Below are 20294 nucleotides of genomic sequence, written 5' to 3'. Positions count from 1 at the left end.
CCAACCTGAGATACATACCCACCACCCCTCCCTGGCTATATATAAAAGTATGTAAAAGACTGTTATGCTTTTCTTCCATATGTGCAGAGATTCTGTTAAGTCCCTTTCTTGTTCTATCTTGCTCCCAGTTAGGTATTAGGCCCCAAGTTTATCTATGAGAAATTACTAGTGGTTCAGCCTGGAGAAGAGAAGGTTGCCTTCCAGTATCTGAAGGGGGGCTATAAGGATGCTGGGGAGGGACTATTCATTAGGGACTGTAGTGACAGGACAAGGGGTAACGGGTTAAAACTTAAGCAGGGGAAGTTTAGACTGGATATAAGGAAGAAGTTCTTTACTGTGAGGGTGGTGAGGCACTGGAATGGGCTGCCCAGGGAAGCTGTGAATGCTCCATCCCTGGTGGTGTTCAAGGCTGGGTTGGACAGAGTCTTGGGTGACATGGTCTAATGTGGGAGGTGTCCCTGTCCATGGCATGGGGGTTGGAACTTGATGATCTTAAGGTCCTTTCCAACCCTAACTATTCTATGATTCTGTGATTCTAAAACCCCCTACCCAAACAAACCCCCACAACCTAAATTTGACTATGAAAGACCTCAGGTATGCCATTCCCGTTAAAAATGTGAAAATGGAATTTAAATCTCCCAGAAAATACTTTGAATGGCTGTAGCCATGGCCAAGATGTGTTATGCTTCAAATAAGACCCCAGAAAAAAAGTTGTCTACTAGAAGGATACAGAAATTCAGATCTGTCACAAAGTGGCACTAGAAGCAAGTGCCATAATTTTAATGGTCACAGGATTGTGCTCATTGCAAATAATACACAGCTAGTGTTAGTACTTCATATTAAGCAGGATACCTTTGGAGATAACTTGAAAAACTGGGGTATGGTGCTGTGAATGTAGATTTATTCATTAACATGAATACTATGTCCTACTTGTAAGCGGTTACATGTTTTGAATATTCTAAATTAGTCTTAAAGGGAAAGAGTTATAGATGGGGCCACAGAGATGGACAAAAGACAAATTAAGAATGAAAATATAAAATACATAATAATAAGATAACTTAGATATGTGTGAATCGACTCCTAAAAAAAACCCTATCCACACAAAAAAATTCCAGCAGACTGCCCATTCTTTAATCCACCTGGAGTTACATTCTAGTTTATGGACCCCATAGGATCAGGTGTTATTTGACCTTATAAAATTAATTTGGAGATCTACCTATATTTTCACAATATCTATACTGTGAAAATGCAGCATCCCTCAGGCAAAACCACGGGCTTTTCCACCCTCCTGGAGGACAGGAGCATCACCACAGTCACCTCCAAGTCAGCTTCCCACACTTACCAACGCAGTCCTTTTTATTCCAGTGCAGTTTCTTTCCAGGTGGACAGACACATTCATAGCTCCCCATTGTATTAAGGCACCCATAGTCACAGCTACCATTGCTGATGCTGCACTCATCAATATCTGAAAGTGTAATTAAAGTTGAGAAGAGTATTAACCACATGTACACATGTATACTGTGCATTAAGATAGTATGTGCATAAGGGTATCTGTTTCTACTATATCTTTTACATTTAAGTCTATATAAACACGTATAAATGCAGACAATACTCATGTCAAACAATTTTAGTGTGTATTGCATGCATCTGTCCTTAGATAGATGTATAACTCCTACCCTTTCAAGGATTTATGCATATGATACAATTTACTTGCTAGGGCTATTACACTGAAATTCTTGGAAGTACTCACAAGATACAAAACATGCTCAAAAGTCTCTGCAGCATCTGGACAATAATGTATATTGCACTATATGGAAAAATGTCAAAAGCATAAACTTCTGTTAGATTAGATCTCTTTTGCATAACAGGGAGTTAAATTCTCCATAGTGATTCACAGAGTTTGCTTTTAGAAATGATTCAGATGGAGAAAGAAACTGCATATTTGATAGGAACCTAGCAGCTGAAGTGTAGTTTATTTAGTCTTCTACTCTTCCAATGAAAATGAAAGGTAAAAGCTTGCAGGAAGGTAAAGCAATTACTGGATATGTTATCACTGATATTCCACATAAAATCTTTCAACTTTTGCTACATTAGAAAAGTATTTAGTCAATGTGAGGTGTACTCTTTTAGTCTATGCAATCAGCATTTATATACTTGTGCTGACGTGGCCAATCTCTCATCTCGTCTCTTCCCACCAGCAGAAAGGATGTTTATCCATCATGCTCAACAGGAGTTGTGCTGCCATGTACTTGCTTCTGGATCACGCTCAGATGGCACAGGCCAAAACTGTCATATGGCACCAGTGGACTATCAGCTGCACGTTGCTGCTCCAGAGTCTTTAATTCACTAATGTAGCCATAACCTAAAAGCCCTTGTTATGAACTACAGTCCCATTATTTTAGGCACTGCACTAACCTCAATGACAAATGGTTTTTGCACTTTGAACGCAGCTATGTTCATTTGCTTGCTAAAACAGTAGCATTACTGTAATACTTCTACAAGGCACATAGGTAGTGCCACTTGACAATACGCTGAAATGAGCTAGAATGACATCAAATCAACGGGAGATATACTGAATTTCTAATACTCTGGCTTAATGATAGGCCTCAAAATGTAACTACAGAAGAAAACCATCAATGTGTCTGGCCATAAATGCTCCCAGGATGAGTGTCTAACTACTTTTACAAACCATGCCTAGAGTCCAGGCTTGACCTCTGACTGCCACGTGCTTGGTGCTGTGTGAATCCACGTGGTTTGCACGAACACTGCCTGAGTTCAAGCCAGTTCTCCCCAGGCCCCAGTGTTGCAGCCCAGTCACACCATCTGAAGCCAGAGCGGTACAGGTAGGAGGTGGGACTGATGAGTGGCTGGCTCAAGCCCTGCATGGTTAACAAATGTGGATGCATACACATCAGGCAAGTTTTCCTCTGGCATCTTGGGGCACTTAATGGGAACATGGGAGTATTTACTGGGGTAGCTGCTGGAATCTACAAATGTCTTTCTTCTTCTGATACAAGATTTTAGCCCACGTGGTTAAGTAAAAATCTGGAAAATATGGAGTATATGCAAAAAATAAATTGAGAAAGACACCCGTATATGACGGGCATGCTTCTGGACAATGTTATGATTTTTGGGTCAGAGTCAGAACTTCTGCAGGTCCTGGGTTAGCAATTCCAAAAACGGACAAAGGAGATAGCCCCAGAAAAAAACTTTTTTCTAGGAAATTTCATACATAGAGGTGGGGCTTATGCTGAGTGTTCTCTGCTTGTGAACCCATACTTGAAACACACATACTAGCCCACAGTGCTCCTGCCACTGAACTCTGGCTGAACTGTTCAAACCCAAGCTCTTGCTGTCAGGTACCTCAGCCCAGAACCAAGCTCCTGAAGCAGCACCCAAATTCCCCAAAGCATTGAATAGACCTGCAGATTCTACTGACTTTCCTAAGGTCACTTAACAAGGCAATTTATACTGAAAGTAGAGCTTTACATCAGCAGGTGGTGTAAGTGCTAGCACTGTCCTTCTAAAAGTTTCCCTTATGACGCAGGACTTTTATTACAAGAGATGCCATGAAGAAGACACCAGACTGCAACAGGGACTGTCCTTCAGCATGAAGGCCCAGAACAAGGACATTGCCACACAGTTCATTAATTACTAAGAAAGGGGAAGCGAGATGGAGAGAAAGCTTACTAAGAGGTAAGCTTGCACCAAACCTTTTTGAAGGTTCTCATTATTTCTCCCTAGTTTTGACTTCTGCTTAGTGCCACATGGATGGCAGCCAGGGTAAGCTATTTGTTCCGCTATAAACATCACCCTGCAGGGGCTGACTAAAACTAATGATAGGCCTGAGCACCAAAGCTCAGGGTGGATTCAGAGCAGTGATTTGGATCTGCCCATTAAGGAAAAAAGCAGACAGTTTGGATCTAGTCATGTTTTTGTCGGAGGTTCAGCACTGAGCACTTCCAGTTAGAGTTTTAGTCCTGTTTCAGTCTTATTTAAAAGACCGAAGCTGAAGTAAGGCTGAAGATTATTTAAAGCCTGACGATGAACCCCAGACTTTGAGGCTTTTCCTAAATTAAGACATATATTAAGTCATTAAGGAATTAACAGTGAAACTGAAAATCAGTCTCTCATACCCTGCATAGCATAGGTCCCCAAAACTTCCAGACTCTGCTTTTGCTTTCAGCACTGCCCTTAAGTGAAGTCTTTTCCCAAACTCATTTCTCAGCTGAACTCCAATTTCTCTTCCTGCCTGCCTCTACTACACAGTGAATTCATTTGTTACTTTTCCTGCTCTGCACAAGAGATACCAGAATACACTACCTACCCCTTTCTTCCAAAGAGGGGGCTGGCAGAGATATGGTTAGCATATATGGTGTGTTATGTTGACCCTACCAAATCAGGTGAACTCAACACTCGGATGGTAGGGATTGACTGGCATCTGTTTCTGCTACATCATTTTGCGTGCCAAAATTTGTCAACTTTGTAAAACCGACATCCTTCTCCTATTCTCTTTGTAGCTCATCATTTGCAGCCTTCCTTCTGTAAATACAATTGTGACTAACCTCACTCCTGTGAAAGTACCAATTAGTACTCTGTGCTTGTAACTGTGCTCTATAATGAAGCTTACCCTGTACAGTGCGATGAACCCCAGCCATGAAGCTGCTTTGCAATGGTTGTGGAAGAATGGCTGCATCCATGCATCCATGCAGCAGTGGATGCAAGCATCACAGCTACAGGCTTCTCACCTATACTGGGGCTGCTATGCACCACCATCAAAAAAGGCCAGGACATTGGTTTTTATTTATGTTCTTCTCCTGAGAATTCTTCAGCAAGATTGAGATGCTGAAATTTTAGTCACACAAAATAAAGCTAAAATAGCAAGCTCACGCTATTTTAGCTTTATTAGTTTATCATCTCCAGTTCTAAATGCTTCAGCTGAAAGAATGTGTGGCTGAGTAAACAGTTCACAAACCAAACAAACACATAAGCAAAACTTGGTTTCCAAACCTCCGCAGTGCGTCAGTCCATACAAGGTGTAGCCTTTATAGCAGAGACATTCAAAGCTACCAGGATAGTTGATGCAGGTGTGATCACACGTCCTTTCAAAGGAACACTCGTCAATATCTGCATTCACAGAAAAAGCATTAGGAAATTAGAATTCAGTTAAACTGAATGGCTGGAATTTCACATTCAGTTGCAACATCTTGTTACTGATAAAACATCACATATCATCCCATGTAAAATCTGAATAAAATATCATTTTCATTCCTTTAGTGCCTTATAAGGAAAGGACTTGCAGGTACCTGGAGAAGGGTAAGAAAAGAGAACATAAACACGACCATGGACACCGTATTATACATGTTCACCATTAGATGGCAACCTTTAACTTCCGATCGTCGTTACCCAGCCGGGCAATGGGGATATGAAGGTTTTGGGGGGTTAGTGGCACAACGGAAAAAAATTTCGGGTTGGTTCACGTCATTCCCTCTTTCACTGACCATTCCTCTGCCATCCTGCTCACCAGGACAGGAAGCCTGCTCTGCCTGTGCAGACTGTGCACACGGTTGCACATCTACAAGGGGGTAAGCACAATACCATCTGAGAACATGCCGGTATCAGGAATGGTCGGGCTGCACCTAAAACACAGGAAATCTCATCCCAAAGTCACATTCTACCTAATTCAAGAAAATTTGACCTCTTCCCCTTAAAAAAGTCAGGCATCTCTAATTATCACTGCTCACTAATGCAAAACCCTTATTTACATAGTCTCTCTATCCAGCAGCCTATGAAGAAAGCAATTAACAGCACACTGCTTCAAAGGTAGTATAAAGGTTTTGCTGAGGACGACATAAAAGGTTTACTTGACAGCTGTCATGATGTAATGGACTTGCTGTAAACCGTTACATTAAAGGTACCTTAGACAGCAATGCATGCAAAATAACACTTTTGAGTGAATTTCGTCCTAAAACAATTGTTTTTTAAAAAATCCTCTTCAGTGATTAATTTTTCCATTAAAAGGCCAGAGATATTAATACAATGGCATTATTTGAGAGTGATAACTTCAAAAAATCTCATTCCTCCAATATTGCTGAGGTATAAATGAATGAAAACAGTATTTCTCTAATAGCTTGCACACTTTCTAAAGTAGCTTATTAAGAACATAATATGAGCAACACCATTACTATATATAATTCAGACTTTCATAGTGTACATACTTAGAAAGCTGTGGGTGCTTGAAAAAACGACAAAACTCACCAATACTTAAGGGTGTGCTACCCAACTCCTAGATCCAAGTTATTATTTATATAGTTTTGATGTTTAATGAAACATTCTAGGGCTCATCCTGCTGTTATAAATGCAAACACATAACTTCAAGAACTAGAGAAAACTAAAGATTTTGTGTATGTGTATACAAACCCAAAATCTGTGTGAGAGTTTCTGCACAAATTCAGAATGTTGTAAACAGCTATAATTATATGATCTCCAATTTTAAGTGTTTCAAAACATTCATGAAAAAGAGAATTCACAATGTGGAAAACAACTGTTCAGGCAAATGCATAACATAAAATGAAATATATATTATGAACAAAAATCTATGCTATCCAGTTTTATGTGTGCTTTACAATCACTTGTTATGATCAAGTAGCAAAAAGAGGAAAGAGATTTTTCTCTTTTTTACATCTATTTAATTTTTAATGCATTTTTCTATGCATTTAAAAATATTATTTGACTTCTGAAAGTAATTTCTTTTTAGGGTTTCCTTTACAGCCTTGGAAATATGCAGCTTTTGAATACATATAAATGGCAAACTGTTTCAGTTTTCTCTAACTAAATACATGAAGTAAAATCATTCTGGAATGAACACTGCAGTTATGGTTTTAAAAGATTTTTAATGCCTAAGAAGCCAAATCATACAACATCGTTTCATTCATGTGTAACCTTGTGCCCTGTATGGCATTGCAGGAAATTTACAAAAGCAGTTGATTTTCTGGCCTCTGACTTACCTTGGAAGGCTCTTTTTCAAAAACAATGTAAGATTTCTCAATAGTGATCTTATCCCGCACTAGTTTAGGCAGTGGGGTTTATGCATTGCTTTCACACATACCACTTCGTGTTGTTACATATTATGTCTTATAGGTTGTTACAGGTGGTTTTTTTTTTGCATTAAGAAGGATGCCTCTTTGCCCATGGAAACAACAGTCTGCCTAATAACATCACCAGTCATCCTCTTGCTACGTAACAGACACTCGGAATGGACAAATGCATTTCTATTGCACAAAATATCAGCTACTCATAAACTTATCTTGCTTACACTGGCTGACAGAGACACCAAAACAAACACTTTTATTATAATACAAAGACTGCTATTAAAAGCTTTTTCACCATTTAAGCCCCTCATCCCACCTCCTGCTGCTGTTCTCATAAATTCAGCCTCTGCTGAATTCAGAATCTTGCTTTGGCTGATAGAATGCAGAAAGCCTCTGTGAAGATTCTTCCTTGCTTAACACCAAGACCCCTGCCTCCTCTCCTCGTTGCCTGTGGATGGTAGGGCGAGGCTCTGCCCAAGGAACAGAGCTTTCCATGGCGCCCTATCCGCAGAATCACCAGTCCCCTGAGGAATTCAGCACTGGTCATAGAAAAGGGAAAAATATGCACCACGTACTCTTCACTAGAAGAAACAGTGGTGTGATACAGGATGCTGAAATACTCTCACTTTGTTTTCTTCTCTAAACTGAAATCTGTGCTCTGGGTGCTGTTATACCCTGGCTCCCAGAAACTTTGAAGTTGGCCCTCGCACCTTTGTGGCGCTCCACAGTATTTCTGCATATTTTCCCTGAAAGGACGTCCTTTTTATCAATAGGACAAGGAGTAATGGTTTTAAACTGACAGAGGGTAGATTTAGACTAGATATAAGGAAGAAATTCTTCACTAGGAGGGTAGTGAAACACTGGCACAGGTTGGCCCGAGAAACTGTGGCTGCCCCATCCCTGGCAGTGTTCAAGGCCAGCTTGTACGGAGCTTGGAACAACCTGGTCTAGTGGAAGGTGTCCCTGCCCATGGTAGGGGGGTTGGAACTGGATGAGCTTTAAGGTTCCTTCCAACTCAACTGTTGTATGATTCTTTTTCCCACCACCCTCAAGATACAGCTATATTGCATAAGAGATGAAGGAGCAAGAATTTAAATCTAGTTTCACCTACACAGCACTGGGCTTCAAACCCATATTCAAATCCAAGTTATGGGCTTACCACATAACTGAGAAGGAACATAGGTATTTAAATCTTGTCTCCTCTGCACAAACAACACTACACACAACCTACTACACACACATTATCGACTGAAAAAAAAAGCAAAAAAACCCCAAATAAACCCAAGAGCAGAGATGTGGCAGGTTACAAATAGAGAACTGAGAACAAATAATTTCTCTTTCAGTTTCCTGATCAGTCCTCCACCCAACACATGCACACACACACACATTTTTTATTGGGTTGCTCTGAATTTGCCCCCTCCCAAACACCAAAATAAATACAGAGAAATTAACTTTCTGGGTCTGAGGCACTCTTAAACCAATTTAAAATTATTTAAGTTTTTAAACTGAACATGAAAAGTCAAAATGTTCTGTTGTTGAGGAACTTCAGGGGAAAGCTGCAACTTGAGGTTCAAGTTTTATTCTTAGTTGAATTTGGCATGAATTCATGAATAGTCCAATCTGTCTCAGAACATTTCAGATTTGAATGCACTTATTTGACATCAAACACATTCTTTTTACTTTCACTTAGTCAAAAATTCGTATCACATTCACCACTGTAATCATTGTACGTGACTGTGTCGTTTCAGCATATTAAGAGATGTCTTCACAGTTTAACTATTTGCAGCTTACAAGAAGTCTCAGGCTAAATGCATCTCTGGTAGTACATGATTAGCTTCTTACCAGAGGCAGGTTTTTTTCATCATTGCTAACGGTGCCATATAAATTCTAAGATAAGGACCTCTCTATCTCACAGCAGATGACCCAGTGAAGTGCCTAGTTCAGGCACTGGAGCGGATGACCTCCAGAGGTCCCTTCCAACCTCCACCACTGATTCCTATGCACATTGGCAGTCCCAGCCCTCTCTAAAGGCACTCTCTTTATGGGGTCCTGTGCTGCTAAGAGCTCTCCTTCCAGTTGCTGTTTCCATGACATCAATAAAGCCCAACATTTCTTCTACCAATCTATGTTTTCATTTCTAAAGAGAATGTTTCAACAGTGGAAGCACTCCTTTATTTTTGCCTAGAAGGGATTCTACTCAAAGAGATTGTTCAACAGTTTAATAAAAGAGCAGAATTTCCCTGTGTTTTTCAGAGAAGCAATTATTGCCAGCAGTGGTCATGCTTGATAATATTTGTTTGGCTCTGTTCCTGTTAGGTCAAGTCAGCATTTGGATTTTATTGTTGATTTTTCAACCATACTTAGCATTTTCTTTTTGATTTCATGCTTTCATATATTAAATGATCCCATAAAGACCTTTATTTTTCTTGAATATAATGCTTGTTAGTGGGTGTCAGATTGTCAGTACTGGGAAGTAAAATCTTCCATCTATCTCCAGAAGGGAGCTACCACTGATCAAATTTCTTCTAAGTTTCCTCAAACACATGTCTGTCAAAGATGACCTGAGGGAGCAGGGAGAAAGCAGCTCATTTCCCTAATCATTTAAATCCCTGCCCTTTCCACTGACGCTGCCAGTAGACTCCCAATTACAGTAGCACCAATTGTTCTCGTGGTTTATGTGATGTGGACACTGACTCATTTGTGGATGTAGAGTGCAGGGCACCAAGAAACCATCACACAGTAATGATTTTTGCTAAGTCTGAAACCGGGCTGGATTGCTACCAGCAGCTCCAAAGCGAAAGACTCCTTTCTGTACTCTGTTCCCAGTCCTCAAACGCAGACCCCTGCATTCTTGATTGTCATTGCTTTCTTCTCTAAAATAAATTTCAGAGTAATTAAAATAAACCAATGACCAGGAAATTAAAGTGTAATGCACGGCATTTCCAAAAAGCATTGGCCTTGCAAGCAAGCAGCTGAACACTAAATATATGCAGATGAGGCTGGTAAATAATAGCACTGGATTTCGAGATATTTGATGACTGCAAACTGATGTAGACACTGCTATGACTCCCTGACAGAATGTACACATGCAAAATTCACTTGCAAAGAGGTACACCTGTGTTTCAGGGGTTTTGGTTATAGAACTGAACAATTCAATGCCTCGTTTGCCCAACCTCACATTAAAATATTACTGCAAAAGAAAGGATTTCCTCCTCTCTTTCTTCTTTAGTATCATTTTGTTTGCTAATGACAAGTGAAAAAATTGATTAGAGAAAACTAATGGTTACCACAACAGTTTTTCTCTGAGACATACATTACTAGGTTAATTCATGAAACTGGGAGCCTCCTTCCAAAACACAGGCCACATGTTAACTGAATAAAAGCTTAGTCTTGCTGCTTGGAGTATTTTTTGTGTGGTCTGAAAATAAACATGACCAAGGGGAGATCACTGTTATTTGATGGTGCTATTTATGCTACAGAGAACGTGACAGTTGAGGAGAAGCTCAAAGACAATCAATAAAAGCTGTAACAGGGATGTGGGACAGAGTGCAGGCTGTAATGGTTCTGGACACTACAAGCAAAGCACCTATCTTATATTTGATTTGTCTGTGTTCAATGAGGCAAGACATGAAGTATACACTAGACCATTGCATATACATAAAACATATACATTAAATTTAAGTATACTATTTCAAATAGAAATAAAATAGAAAATACTTTGTGCTTAGAAATACAAAGTAAAATAAAACGAAATATCTATCTCTACTATCAATTCCTTCATCAACAGAAGTGACCCATGACACTGAATCCCTTCAAAAATGGTCACAGTATTACAGTAATACTTGGAGGTGCTATCACAGTCATGAGTCCATACATGCGCAATCCTCCCAGTTAGCTTAAGTATACCTTCATTATGGCAGCAAAGATTTATATATATATATCTCCCAGTTACTGGCCAGAATACTGTGAAGAACATCAGCATGGAATCTGTGGTTATTACACTACACGTGTTAGTAGTGTTTGACCCCAGGCTGGAAGTAATGGCCCAGGTATCCCACTGCACTGTGCACAGCAATGCCACTGCTCGATACAGTGGGGTTATCTCCTCATGCGGCCACACCCTCCTAATGTACAATTCCACAATAGATAGTTCTGTTCTGTCTGTCTCGCATAACCTTGGCTTATTTTTAACCCCCAGGCCAAACGCAGACTCAGTGTGGAGTACCCCACTCAACTGATCACGCACACAAGCCAAACCCAAGACTAGTCAGAATGTTTTGTGTTCATATTTCTCAGTTTCTAAGTTATCGGCTCCTCTGAGAGAAACAGAGCCTTTCCTTTTTCTCATTCATTAAGCACACACACATAGAAACTCTAAGGAGTGTTACATGATGTTTTCAAAATAAACACTAATGCTTTTTTATATGTATTTTGGCTGAATGTTATTTTCTGTCTACCCCCCCCCCCCCGATACCACCCATGTAATGTTGTTCACCTTACAGCCTAGCCAGTGTGGTTCCCAAAAAATATTTGACAGACATTAGGGAAACCACAGATCTTAATCTGAGTGGCTGCTGGACCATAGGGAATCATGATTCAAGCTATGTTCTCCAACAAATGCTGCTTTAAATTCACTATTGGGAAAGGTATTATTTTGCTACAGCAGCTGTATGACGGGGTTTCCACCACATCTCATGTTTTCTGATCCGCAGTGACTTACCCCTGTTCACAGTAAGTAAAAATGCATCCTCCATCCGAGAACATAACTCAAATACACATTCAACACTGACCAGAAGGAATGGCTTACAGCTAACTTCTCCTTATGTTTCAAAGTCTACAATAATAAAACCAACAAAGAGGAAGTACGGAAAGATGTAGTAATGTACAAACCTTTTACTTCATTACCTTCCCACTGAGTGCTTCTGGAGCAGGCTAACAAAAAAAGAAGCCATAACCGCAAACCTTTAAAAGTAATTGAAAAACCACTCCCATTTAGACTTACCACTGCATTACTGACTTGCAATCAAGTCAACTTGTTACTGAGACTTAATGATTAATAACATACTAATGACCTGCAGAAAAACAGATCTGGTATTAACTGCTATACTTTTAATGTGAATGTAAGTGCCTAAATAGAACAGTCACATCTTGCATTTCAGAAATTTAAGGGGGAAACTGTCCATTATAACTAACGTTGACTCGGACCAGAGCATTTATTTATTTAAGAACTTTATTGCTCACGGTTAACTATGTGATTAGTGAAGACCAAATGTAGCACACTAATCAGGGAATGAAAGACTTCTGAAGGAAATTGATTCTGCTTGCAAGGAAATGTGTTTTTTATTAGAGATGATTTGTTCTTAGAATGCAAAGTGGTAATAAAAGAAATAAATGTGTATAAACTGCAATAGAAACCTGCAAAATATACTTGAGACAGAGGCAATAAATAATTGGAAATCTGTGACTTATTATGTAAGCATCCAACAGAGGAGGTATTTTAAGGATTTAGCAGTACAAAATGAAATTACTATTACTCAGTTTCAGGGACAGGCACACAGTAGCAGTTACTGACAAATTCTGCAGAATCTTTGCTTTCTACTCATTCTAATATAGGTAACACCACTGTTCCATGCATTATTTAAACATGCTGCCACAGTTCAGTTCAGGAACAGAAATTTGCTTGTAACGCATTAGAGCTAACCTAGTTTCCCCAGACCAGGCAAAGCATTTATTTGTACCCTTGATTCACTCATTCCAGACAGTCTGTCTCTGATCTCTAGCAACAGATTTAGGCCATAATGCTACAAGCAGGTCCATGTCTCATTCCACGTGGAATCATGGAAATCAATGAGGACCTGCAGTGGCACCAGTGTCACGCAGATGTGCCTCCAGTCACATTCCCACTGAAGGCATTTAGGCTCAATTTTGCTTCTGCTCTGCAACCCACAGAAGGTACTTGCTGCCCTGGAGAGCAATACTTTCTAGCATAGCAGTGCCTTAACATGGACTTCAGTAATTATGACCCATTCCTTCCCCAGGGTTCAACACACTGAAAAGCCTGCATTCTTGCAAGCTACTTAGCAGCCTGAGCTTCTGCCACAGCAATAGGAGTCTCCATGGACCTTGCGCCTGCCAGCTCTCTTCCCATCTGGCTAAGCAAGAAGTGCTCTGCCAAACAGCCAAATGCCCTGAAAGATGCATCTAGGCCACTGATTTCTCCTCTCTCTGTGTGCTCTCACACTTCTGCCACATGTCTAAAGTTGAATTATATCTTCAGTCTTAGAAGTGTGGATAGAAATTGGATGTTTATTTTGATAGAATGAGTATATTTAACACCAACAAGATGACTGTACTCATTTAGTCTGACCTCCTGCAATTAAGCAGCCTTTAATATTTTGCTTGGTAACCTCCAAAAGCATCCCTTCCAGAAAGGATTGTCTAGGTCTCTCCTTGGACTGACCTCCAAGTCTTCTCTATCAGTTTATTTTGTAGAGTTCAAATTGGTGTGATCCTTTTTAATTGCCAAATTTGGTAAAGGCTGAATAATTCTCTTAAAAGAGTGTAATGCATATCTGATCCTTCCAGGAATCAGCAAATACCTCTTGATAGATTTCTCATTTATTTGGTTGGGTCTGAGGTTACACACAAGAAAGCAGGATTCCAAGTAAGTAGCTCCCTTGGGCTGGCTGACTGGCTTTATTAATTGCTATTGCTGGAGCAGCTCAGTTCAGAAAGCAGTAATATTCCATTGGCCCCTTCAGTGGTTAGAACTGCAGTAGTCAGACCCTTCTTCGATGCTATGCACCAAGGGGACAACTCTTAACACGGCAAACTCATCACCCTCATTAACATCAGAGCAACTGATTCCCCACTGTTTACCTAGAAGTTACAGCAAATGGAACTGCCCTTGGGAAGAACAAGACAGTATATTTGGTAGAGGTTTTAAAAGTAAATAACAGCTCATTTTCTTTATCTCTGCTATCAGACATTATCAAAACAGACCAGTGGCACTTTCTGGGAACCACTGTGCTACCCCTGGGATTTGAAAACAGAAGGAAAGCAGGTTAAAAAACAAGACTTGGCAATAAAATTGTAGGCTGAAACTGTTTGCTCCCTCTCCAGAGTAAACACAATTCCTTCTTTAGGAACTCTTCCAAGGGAGTTTTATGTGATCTCAAGTACCAACAGATTAATTTTCCCTTCTCTTTTCAGTTTCTTTCAAAAATTCCCTATTTAATTTTCTTCCATACAAAGTTCACAAGCTCATTCTCTTCCACAAGCTTCCCTCAGGGCTTCCTCAGAGTCTGCAGAAATGGGGCTGCAGAATGACATCTTAATGCAGTAAATACCTATTCCCTATGTGTTCCCTGTGTGTTAACACATGTGCCAGGACAACTGACCACCATACATTCCTCTTCCTGTCAGCACTGCAGAGCCAATTCTGCTCCCAGTCAGTGAGTATGGTTTTGTTCTGCCTCATGCATCAGCCACAGAAGTATTTGCTTGCTTTCAGATCACCAAAAGCTTTGCCTGAGGGGCTGGGGAGATTTATGGTTTTGGATGGAAACTGGAGAATTTGGCAATGTCAGCTGTGCAAAAGTTAGCGGTTAACTTTGGGGTCTTTGGGGGTATCTTTGACTGTAGTTGGTGGGTTTTGGCCCAAGGTTTTTTACATTTCTATAATGAAATACATCATCATCACCATTATTATTACCTTATTATTTCTCTGCTGTTGTGCAAAGAAAAAGGTTTCCAACATTCTTCCCTGCAGTATTATGAAGGACCCCACCAACTTCTTTTTTTTTTTGTTAGCAGCACCAAACTAAAAAACAGAATAATGGAGAGAATTACCTGATAAATTCCCTTTTGGCAGGTAATAATTTCTTCTAATTTTTTAAACATGGTTGTGCAAAACTACTTGCTAAATCTCAGTACTGCAAGGAGAGCTGGAGAACAGCAGTGGTAGCTTTTGTCCATGGGACTGCTGAGGAGGAAAAGGTGCCTGGCCTCAGAAGTGCCAAGCCAAGCTTCCCTCTTCCTCCATTTCTTCAGCTGAGCTGAACTGCTCAGGATTTCTGAATTTGGTCAGCTGCCCTAGCAGAGAGAGGAAATGAGAAAATCAGTGTTGGGTCCAGAGGCTTTCTGAGGGGCAGGCAGCAGTACATTTCATATCTAATGAGGTAAGTTTGTTTCTTCTGTGCAGACACTTCACTTTGTCACTCACACCAGGAAACACATCCAGGACTCTCCCTAGCCTAATGCTCCCTGATCCCTTTGAGCATATTTCAACCAACCCTGCTACGGCTTCTCCCCTAGTTTGTGAAATCACTTGACAGAAAACCTTAGCCAACCTGATGTTCAATTTAATGACCAGCAGCATCGGATGTACGAGCTTCTGGAGCCAGGGAGAGGGCACAGATTTGTGCTGCAGCTGAGGGCAGATCACCTCCTGTGAGGCTTCACTCCAAGGCACCTCTGTATTTGGCTATGCAGCACCCTCTGTACGTCCTTTCTCTACAGACACCTGCAGACCGAGTATCCATGTACTCCAAGAGAAGAAACTATTTGCTCTCAGATAGGGGAAGGGGGCAGAAAGGCAGAACTCTCAGCTAGGGGAGTCTCTGCAGAGGGTTTGCTGAGAGACATGCCAATCACCAGTGACAGCTCTGCAAAAGAAATTATTTTGCAGGTAATAAAGTTAGCTGGATCTTTTATGGAACACATCCCCCCCACTAATAACTAGACACAACAGTATAAAATTAGTAAGTCTGCCCAAGGTCACAGACACAAAGGGAGCCAAGGGAGGTGTTCTATAAAGACACTTGGAAAAGAACGTTAAAACTGTTACTTGTATTTGGTATCAAGCACATCACTCTTAGCCTCACTATAAGTTCCTGGCAATTGCTCTCATCTTACTTTTTCTCTGTATTGTTATCCTTGTGAGTAACAATTTTTACAGAATTTCTGAAGGATTTTTAAAGGATTTTTAAAAGATTTAAAATGCACTGTAGGGATCTGAACCTGAGTAAAGCACCACTATCTTCTAAATGCAACCAAAAATAATAGTACCAAAAAAGCCTACATATATTTAACAATATTGCTTGTTTTTAGAACTTACTACTCTTAGAATCAATAGAAAATTAGTTGAGCTAAGCAAATTGTTAAATCACAGCTTTTTCCTAAGAGCTACAAAGTCTACTCACTATTGCATCAGGAAGGGCAGGAACTGCCTGGTGAAAGGCCATGTGCCAAAGAAAGTCTAAGTACATTTGCAACTTTCCAGTGCTAGCAAATCAAAGAAAGGTCAGCATAGCTGTGATAAATGAGACCGACTTAAAAATGTACCTCTGAATGCTTATCATGGATAATGAAAGTGCAACTACAGTTAGTGGTATTCATGGTAAGTCAAATCTGTTACGAATGCTAGTACCAACAAAGTTGTGGCACTGCATGTGGGCATCTGGATGCATCGCTCTTCTCAGGGACCTGTATGAGCACTTCAGGTGTACACACAAGTGCTAACAAAGGAATTGCAGGACACATGTGGGGGACCACCATCCCCAACAGATCTCTGACATTCACTTTATTTGCTTCATAGCCTCCCCATATTATGTACAGATTGTCACAAGATTTTGAAACAAAATTATTTATGGTAGGAAAATAAAAATCATCTTGAGCCAACTTGCTTGTATGGGAACTTCTACATGGGACAGTTGGACACAATCGCTCAGTGGCAACAAAAGGGCCTCCAAGCTTCAAAGACTGAATCTGCTGTGGTACAAGGTGAAAGAGAAAGAGATAGACAAGAAAGGCAAAAGGCTAAGTTTCTGAGTGATGAAGATTTTGAAACTGGAGACTGAAGTTCTGTCACTGCTTAGACTGCCTGTAGACTTCCCAGATACTACCTTTCTCTTAGATCTATACTTACCTGCCCTAGATCTTTCCCACCCCTCTCTATTACATGAGGGCTTTGTTGTGCTTAGGTTCCTTTATTAGCCTGAGGAACACAGTAGGAGGCAATTGGCTTTGGCTCCTATTACGTTTATCCTCTTACCATTGTTTTGCTAGGACAATCTAAAATGCAATTAAAGTCAATACTTTCCCAACACTTTTGAAGAAAACAAAGTACTTTCATCAAAACATTGCCAAGATTGTATGAGCAAACATGCATCCTTTTCCAAAGTCAATCATTTTTCAAGGCAAAGGTAAGTTGAGTTACCTACTGCTATTATAGCAATAAACTCTGCTACTTCTTGAAGTGCTTTGCTTAGGAGAAGCATGTATCAAGAGAAGTGCCTTAAAAGAAACTTCAGGTAGTTTTGTTTGTTCTCCTACAAACATAAACATGTTTGGTAGTCTGCACTCTGCTCGAGCCACTATTTACACAGCAAGGCTGTAAGAGCAGCTTAACAGCCTGATGAGACAACATAATAAAGGTTTTTACCCTCTCTGTGTCAAGCAGAGAATAGTCTCTCTATCCTTCAACACACTTGATTTTTAGACATATTTCTGAAAAGCAGAAAATATTCTCTTTGCTAAGGTATTTGTCTCCACCAGCCATTAGTGGCAGCTGCTAGTGAGACTTCTTGAAGGAACAAGGGACTAACCTGGATGAAAACAGGGGAAGTTTAGGTTGGATATAAGAAGGAAATTCTTTCCTGTTAGGGTGGTGAGGCACTGGAATGGGTTGCCCAGGGAGGTTGTGAATGCTCCATCCCTGGCAGTGTTCAAGACCAGGTTGGACAAGGCCTTGGGTGATACGATTTAGCATAAGGTGTCCCTGTCCACGGCAGGGGGGTTGGAACTTGATGATCTTAAGGTCCTTTCCAACCCTAACGATTCTATGATTCTATGATTAAAACGTGCCTAATGTTACTTGATGGTGCTGAAAGAGTACGTACAACACAGTTTCAGTTTTCAACTGAAAACTCAAAACGCAACACTTCACCTCCCATGGACCTGACCATGTATTCCCAGCTTCCTTCAATCTCTTGCTGAAGTCAGTGGCTGCTGAACAGATAGAATGACTGTTCTCTGGCTCTACTTCAAAGGCCTGCTTTAAACATTCTGCCTAGAAAGGCTGTCCTTCGTGGAGCTGACGAGCAGAAGGTGTCCCTCCAAAAACACCAACAGAAATGTTTTGCAAATATGCATCAAAAAACCTCAAGAAGATGTTCTTCCACTCCACTACCTTTTCATATTTGAGCTTAGATTTTTGTTTTCATGTCCCAAGGCCTCATCTCCAAGTTATCAAAACAAGCAGTAGCAGTTCATAACATAGCTACTGAAAGAAAAATCACACCACTTTGCTTCAACAGGAGACTTGAAAGCTTGCTTTGAATTTGTTCTTATTAGAACAAAATAAACAAAACAGTGCACTTTAAAAGGCCCAGAAGGATAGATGCAAGCGCAGGAAAATGAAACTCTTCTGAACATTTGGAATAGCGTTGTCATTTTATTGCAATTCTGTATAGCCCAGCGTAAAGGATGCCTGACCTTAATCAACCTGATTAAATAACTGGGCACAGTAATATGGCACCTCTATGTGCACCACTGCAATAGTGGAAAATACATACACATATAGCATTTCTCTGATTCTCTTTAAAAACAATTCCTATTTAATTACAGCTTTCAGCACTATTTATCAACAGATTATTGTTTGTGGAAGAATGCTACCTTCCTGCTCAAACTATTCCAAAGCTGACTCATATCCTGGTAATTCATTAATACATAACATGATTCTGGTCCAGTAAAATCATTTTTGCACTATACACATCGTAAATCCTGCAGCATCAACTGAAAAATATATCTCAAATTCTCTTTCTAAACACTAATGGAACATTTTGCTTGGCTTCCCACACACATCATCAAGGGGAGGGGGCCAGACAAAGCTGTAAAAAGCAATCTGATAGCAGTATACTTTATAGAGTTTAACAAACGAATATAAGAGCTACCATACTGAATGAGACCTGAGGTCAAACCAATCTACCGTCTTACAACAGTAGCCCATCTCAAAAGCTGCATGGGAAAACAGAAGTGGAATAATCTCTCCCATCTGCCCTCCTCACATTAGGTCTCATCCCATTAGAAATTGATTTAAAGCCTAGATTGTGAGGTTTAATATTCTTTTCAGGGAGCAGCAACCAAAGAAAATTCGCCTTTAACTTATGATAACACTGTGCTGCAGAAAGGAGAACTGGAGGTGGGGGTATGCATTTGTTTTCATGTTTCAGCAGACTTAATTGCTATAACCAACATGGGAGATACTATCACTTGGCAAACAAACTTGTACTGGCTAGAGCTGTTTTTACTTCATGCCTGGGGCATTTATTCTTTCTGGGTACGATCTTGCAACCCTTTTTTTCTCACAAGGGCAGCCTGTACCACTATTCACAATCTCAGTGACACCAAGAGTAAGCACCATGTGGAACAGAAAAGATTTGAGAAGTATTCATTTTATTGACAGTGTAACATGTTGCTTCCCAGCAGAGTATTTTTTAATCTGATGCTAGAAGCAATATGGTGCTTGTCATAAGCAAGATATTTTTGTAAGGCTCAGTGACAAAGAATGCCTAAGAGAAAATCTACATAGGGAACGAACATCATCAGTGACAGGGAAATCATCCTGAATTTTCTTCTTATGATCTAGTCTGATTTCCACATTCAGCTCCCAGTATCTCCTTCTCCAGTGCACCACCAAGTCTCACTGGTTCTTGAGCTGCACTGGGAGCTGAACCAGCAAGTGCCTACACAATTAAACATACTGGACCAGACTCAGCTGGACTGGCTGAAAATCAGCTTATATCAAGTCAATGCATTTTATACCCTTACATCAGCACACCTATCTGATATGGATGAGTGTTTGAGTTCAACAAGGCAAAATCACTCTCCTTCACGTGTATCACACAAATGAGTGTCGATAGAGGAATGGCTTGAGTCCCTTCAACATGTTCTCATTAATCACTCTGCACTGACACTAACTCACTCCATTCAAGTGGTATATGAGAACAAATACCAGCAGGTTGCCTTAGTGTGATAGCACTGTAACTGCTGCATATAGTAGCCTTCTCTCTGATATAAATGAAGCCCTGGGGATTTTCTCTGACTGCTGAAGACCTTGAATGCACATGCAAACTCAGGCAGAAGTCAGTGAGAGGACTCATAGGCCTGCTTGCACCTCACTCCAGACAGCAAACATGGTCT

At 40.4% G+C, this 20294-nt stretch overlaps 1 protein-coding gene across 5 annotated transcripts in view; it reads right to left on the bottom strand.

Annotated features, from left to right (window-relative positions):
• SCUBE1 (signal peptide, CUB domain and EGF like domain containing 1) overlaps nucleotides 1-20294 on the bottom strand; it is a 206996-nt gene that overhangs the window by 20558 nt on the left and 166144 nt on the right. For all 5 annotated transcript variants that reach the window (XM_061472074.1, XM_061472077.1, XM_061472075.1 and 2 more), the window contains 2 exons: nucleotides 5011-5127; nucleotides 1343-1465 (listed from right to left, as the gene is read on the bottom strand). In XM_061472074.1, coding sequence (XP_061328058.1) covers nucleotides 1343-1465; nucleotides 5011-5127 — 240 coding nt within the window. The remainder of the gene's footprint in view (nucleotides 1-1342; nucleotides 1466-5010; nucleotides 5128-20294) is intronic.

The sequence above is a fragment of the Pezoporus flaviventris genome, unplaced genomic scaffold (assembly GCF_033815535.1).
Source record: "Pezoporus flaviventris isolate CSIRO_AGI_PZ_B2104156 unplaced genomic scaffold, CSIRO_AGI_Pfla_v1 ptg000070l, whole genome shotgun sequence".
Taxonomy (NCBI): Eukaryota; Metazoa; Chordata; class Aves; order Psittaciformes; family Psittacidae; genus Pezoporus; species Pezoporus flaviventris.
Note: the sequence above shows the minus strand (reverse complement) of the source record. Positions and strands in the feature narration are given on the sequence as shown.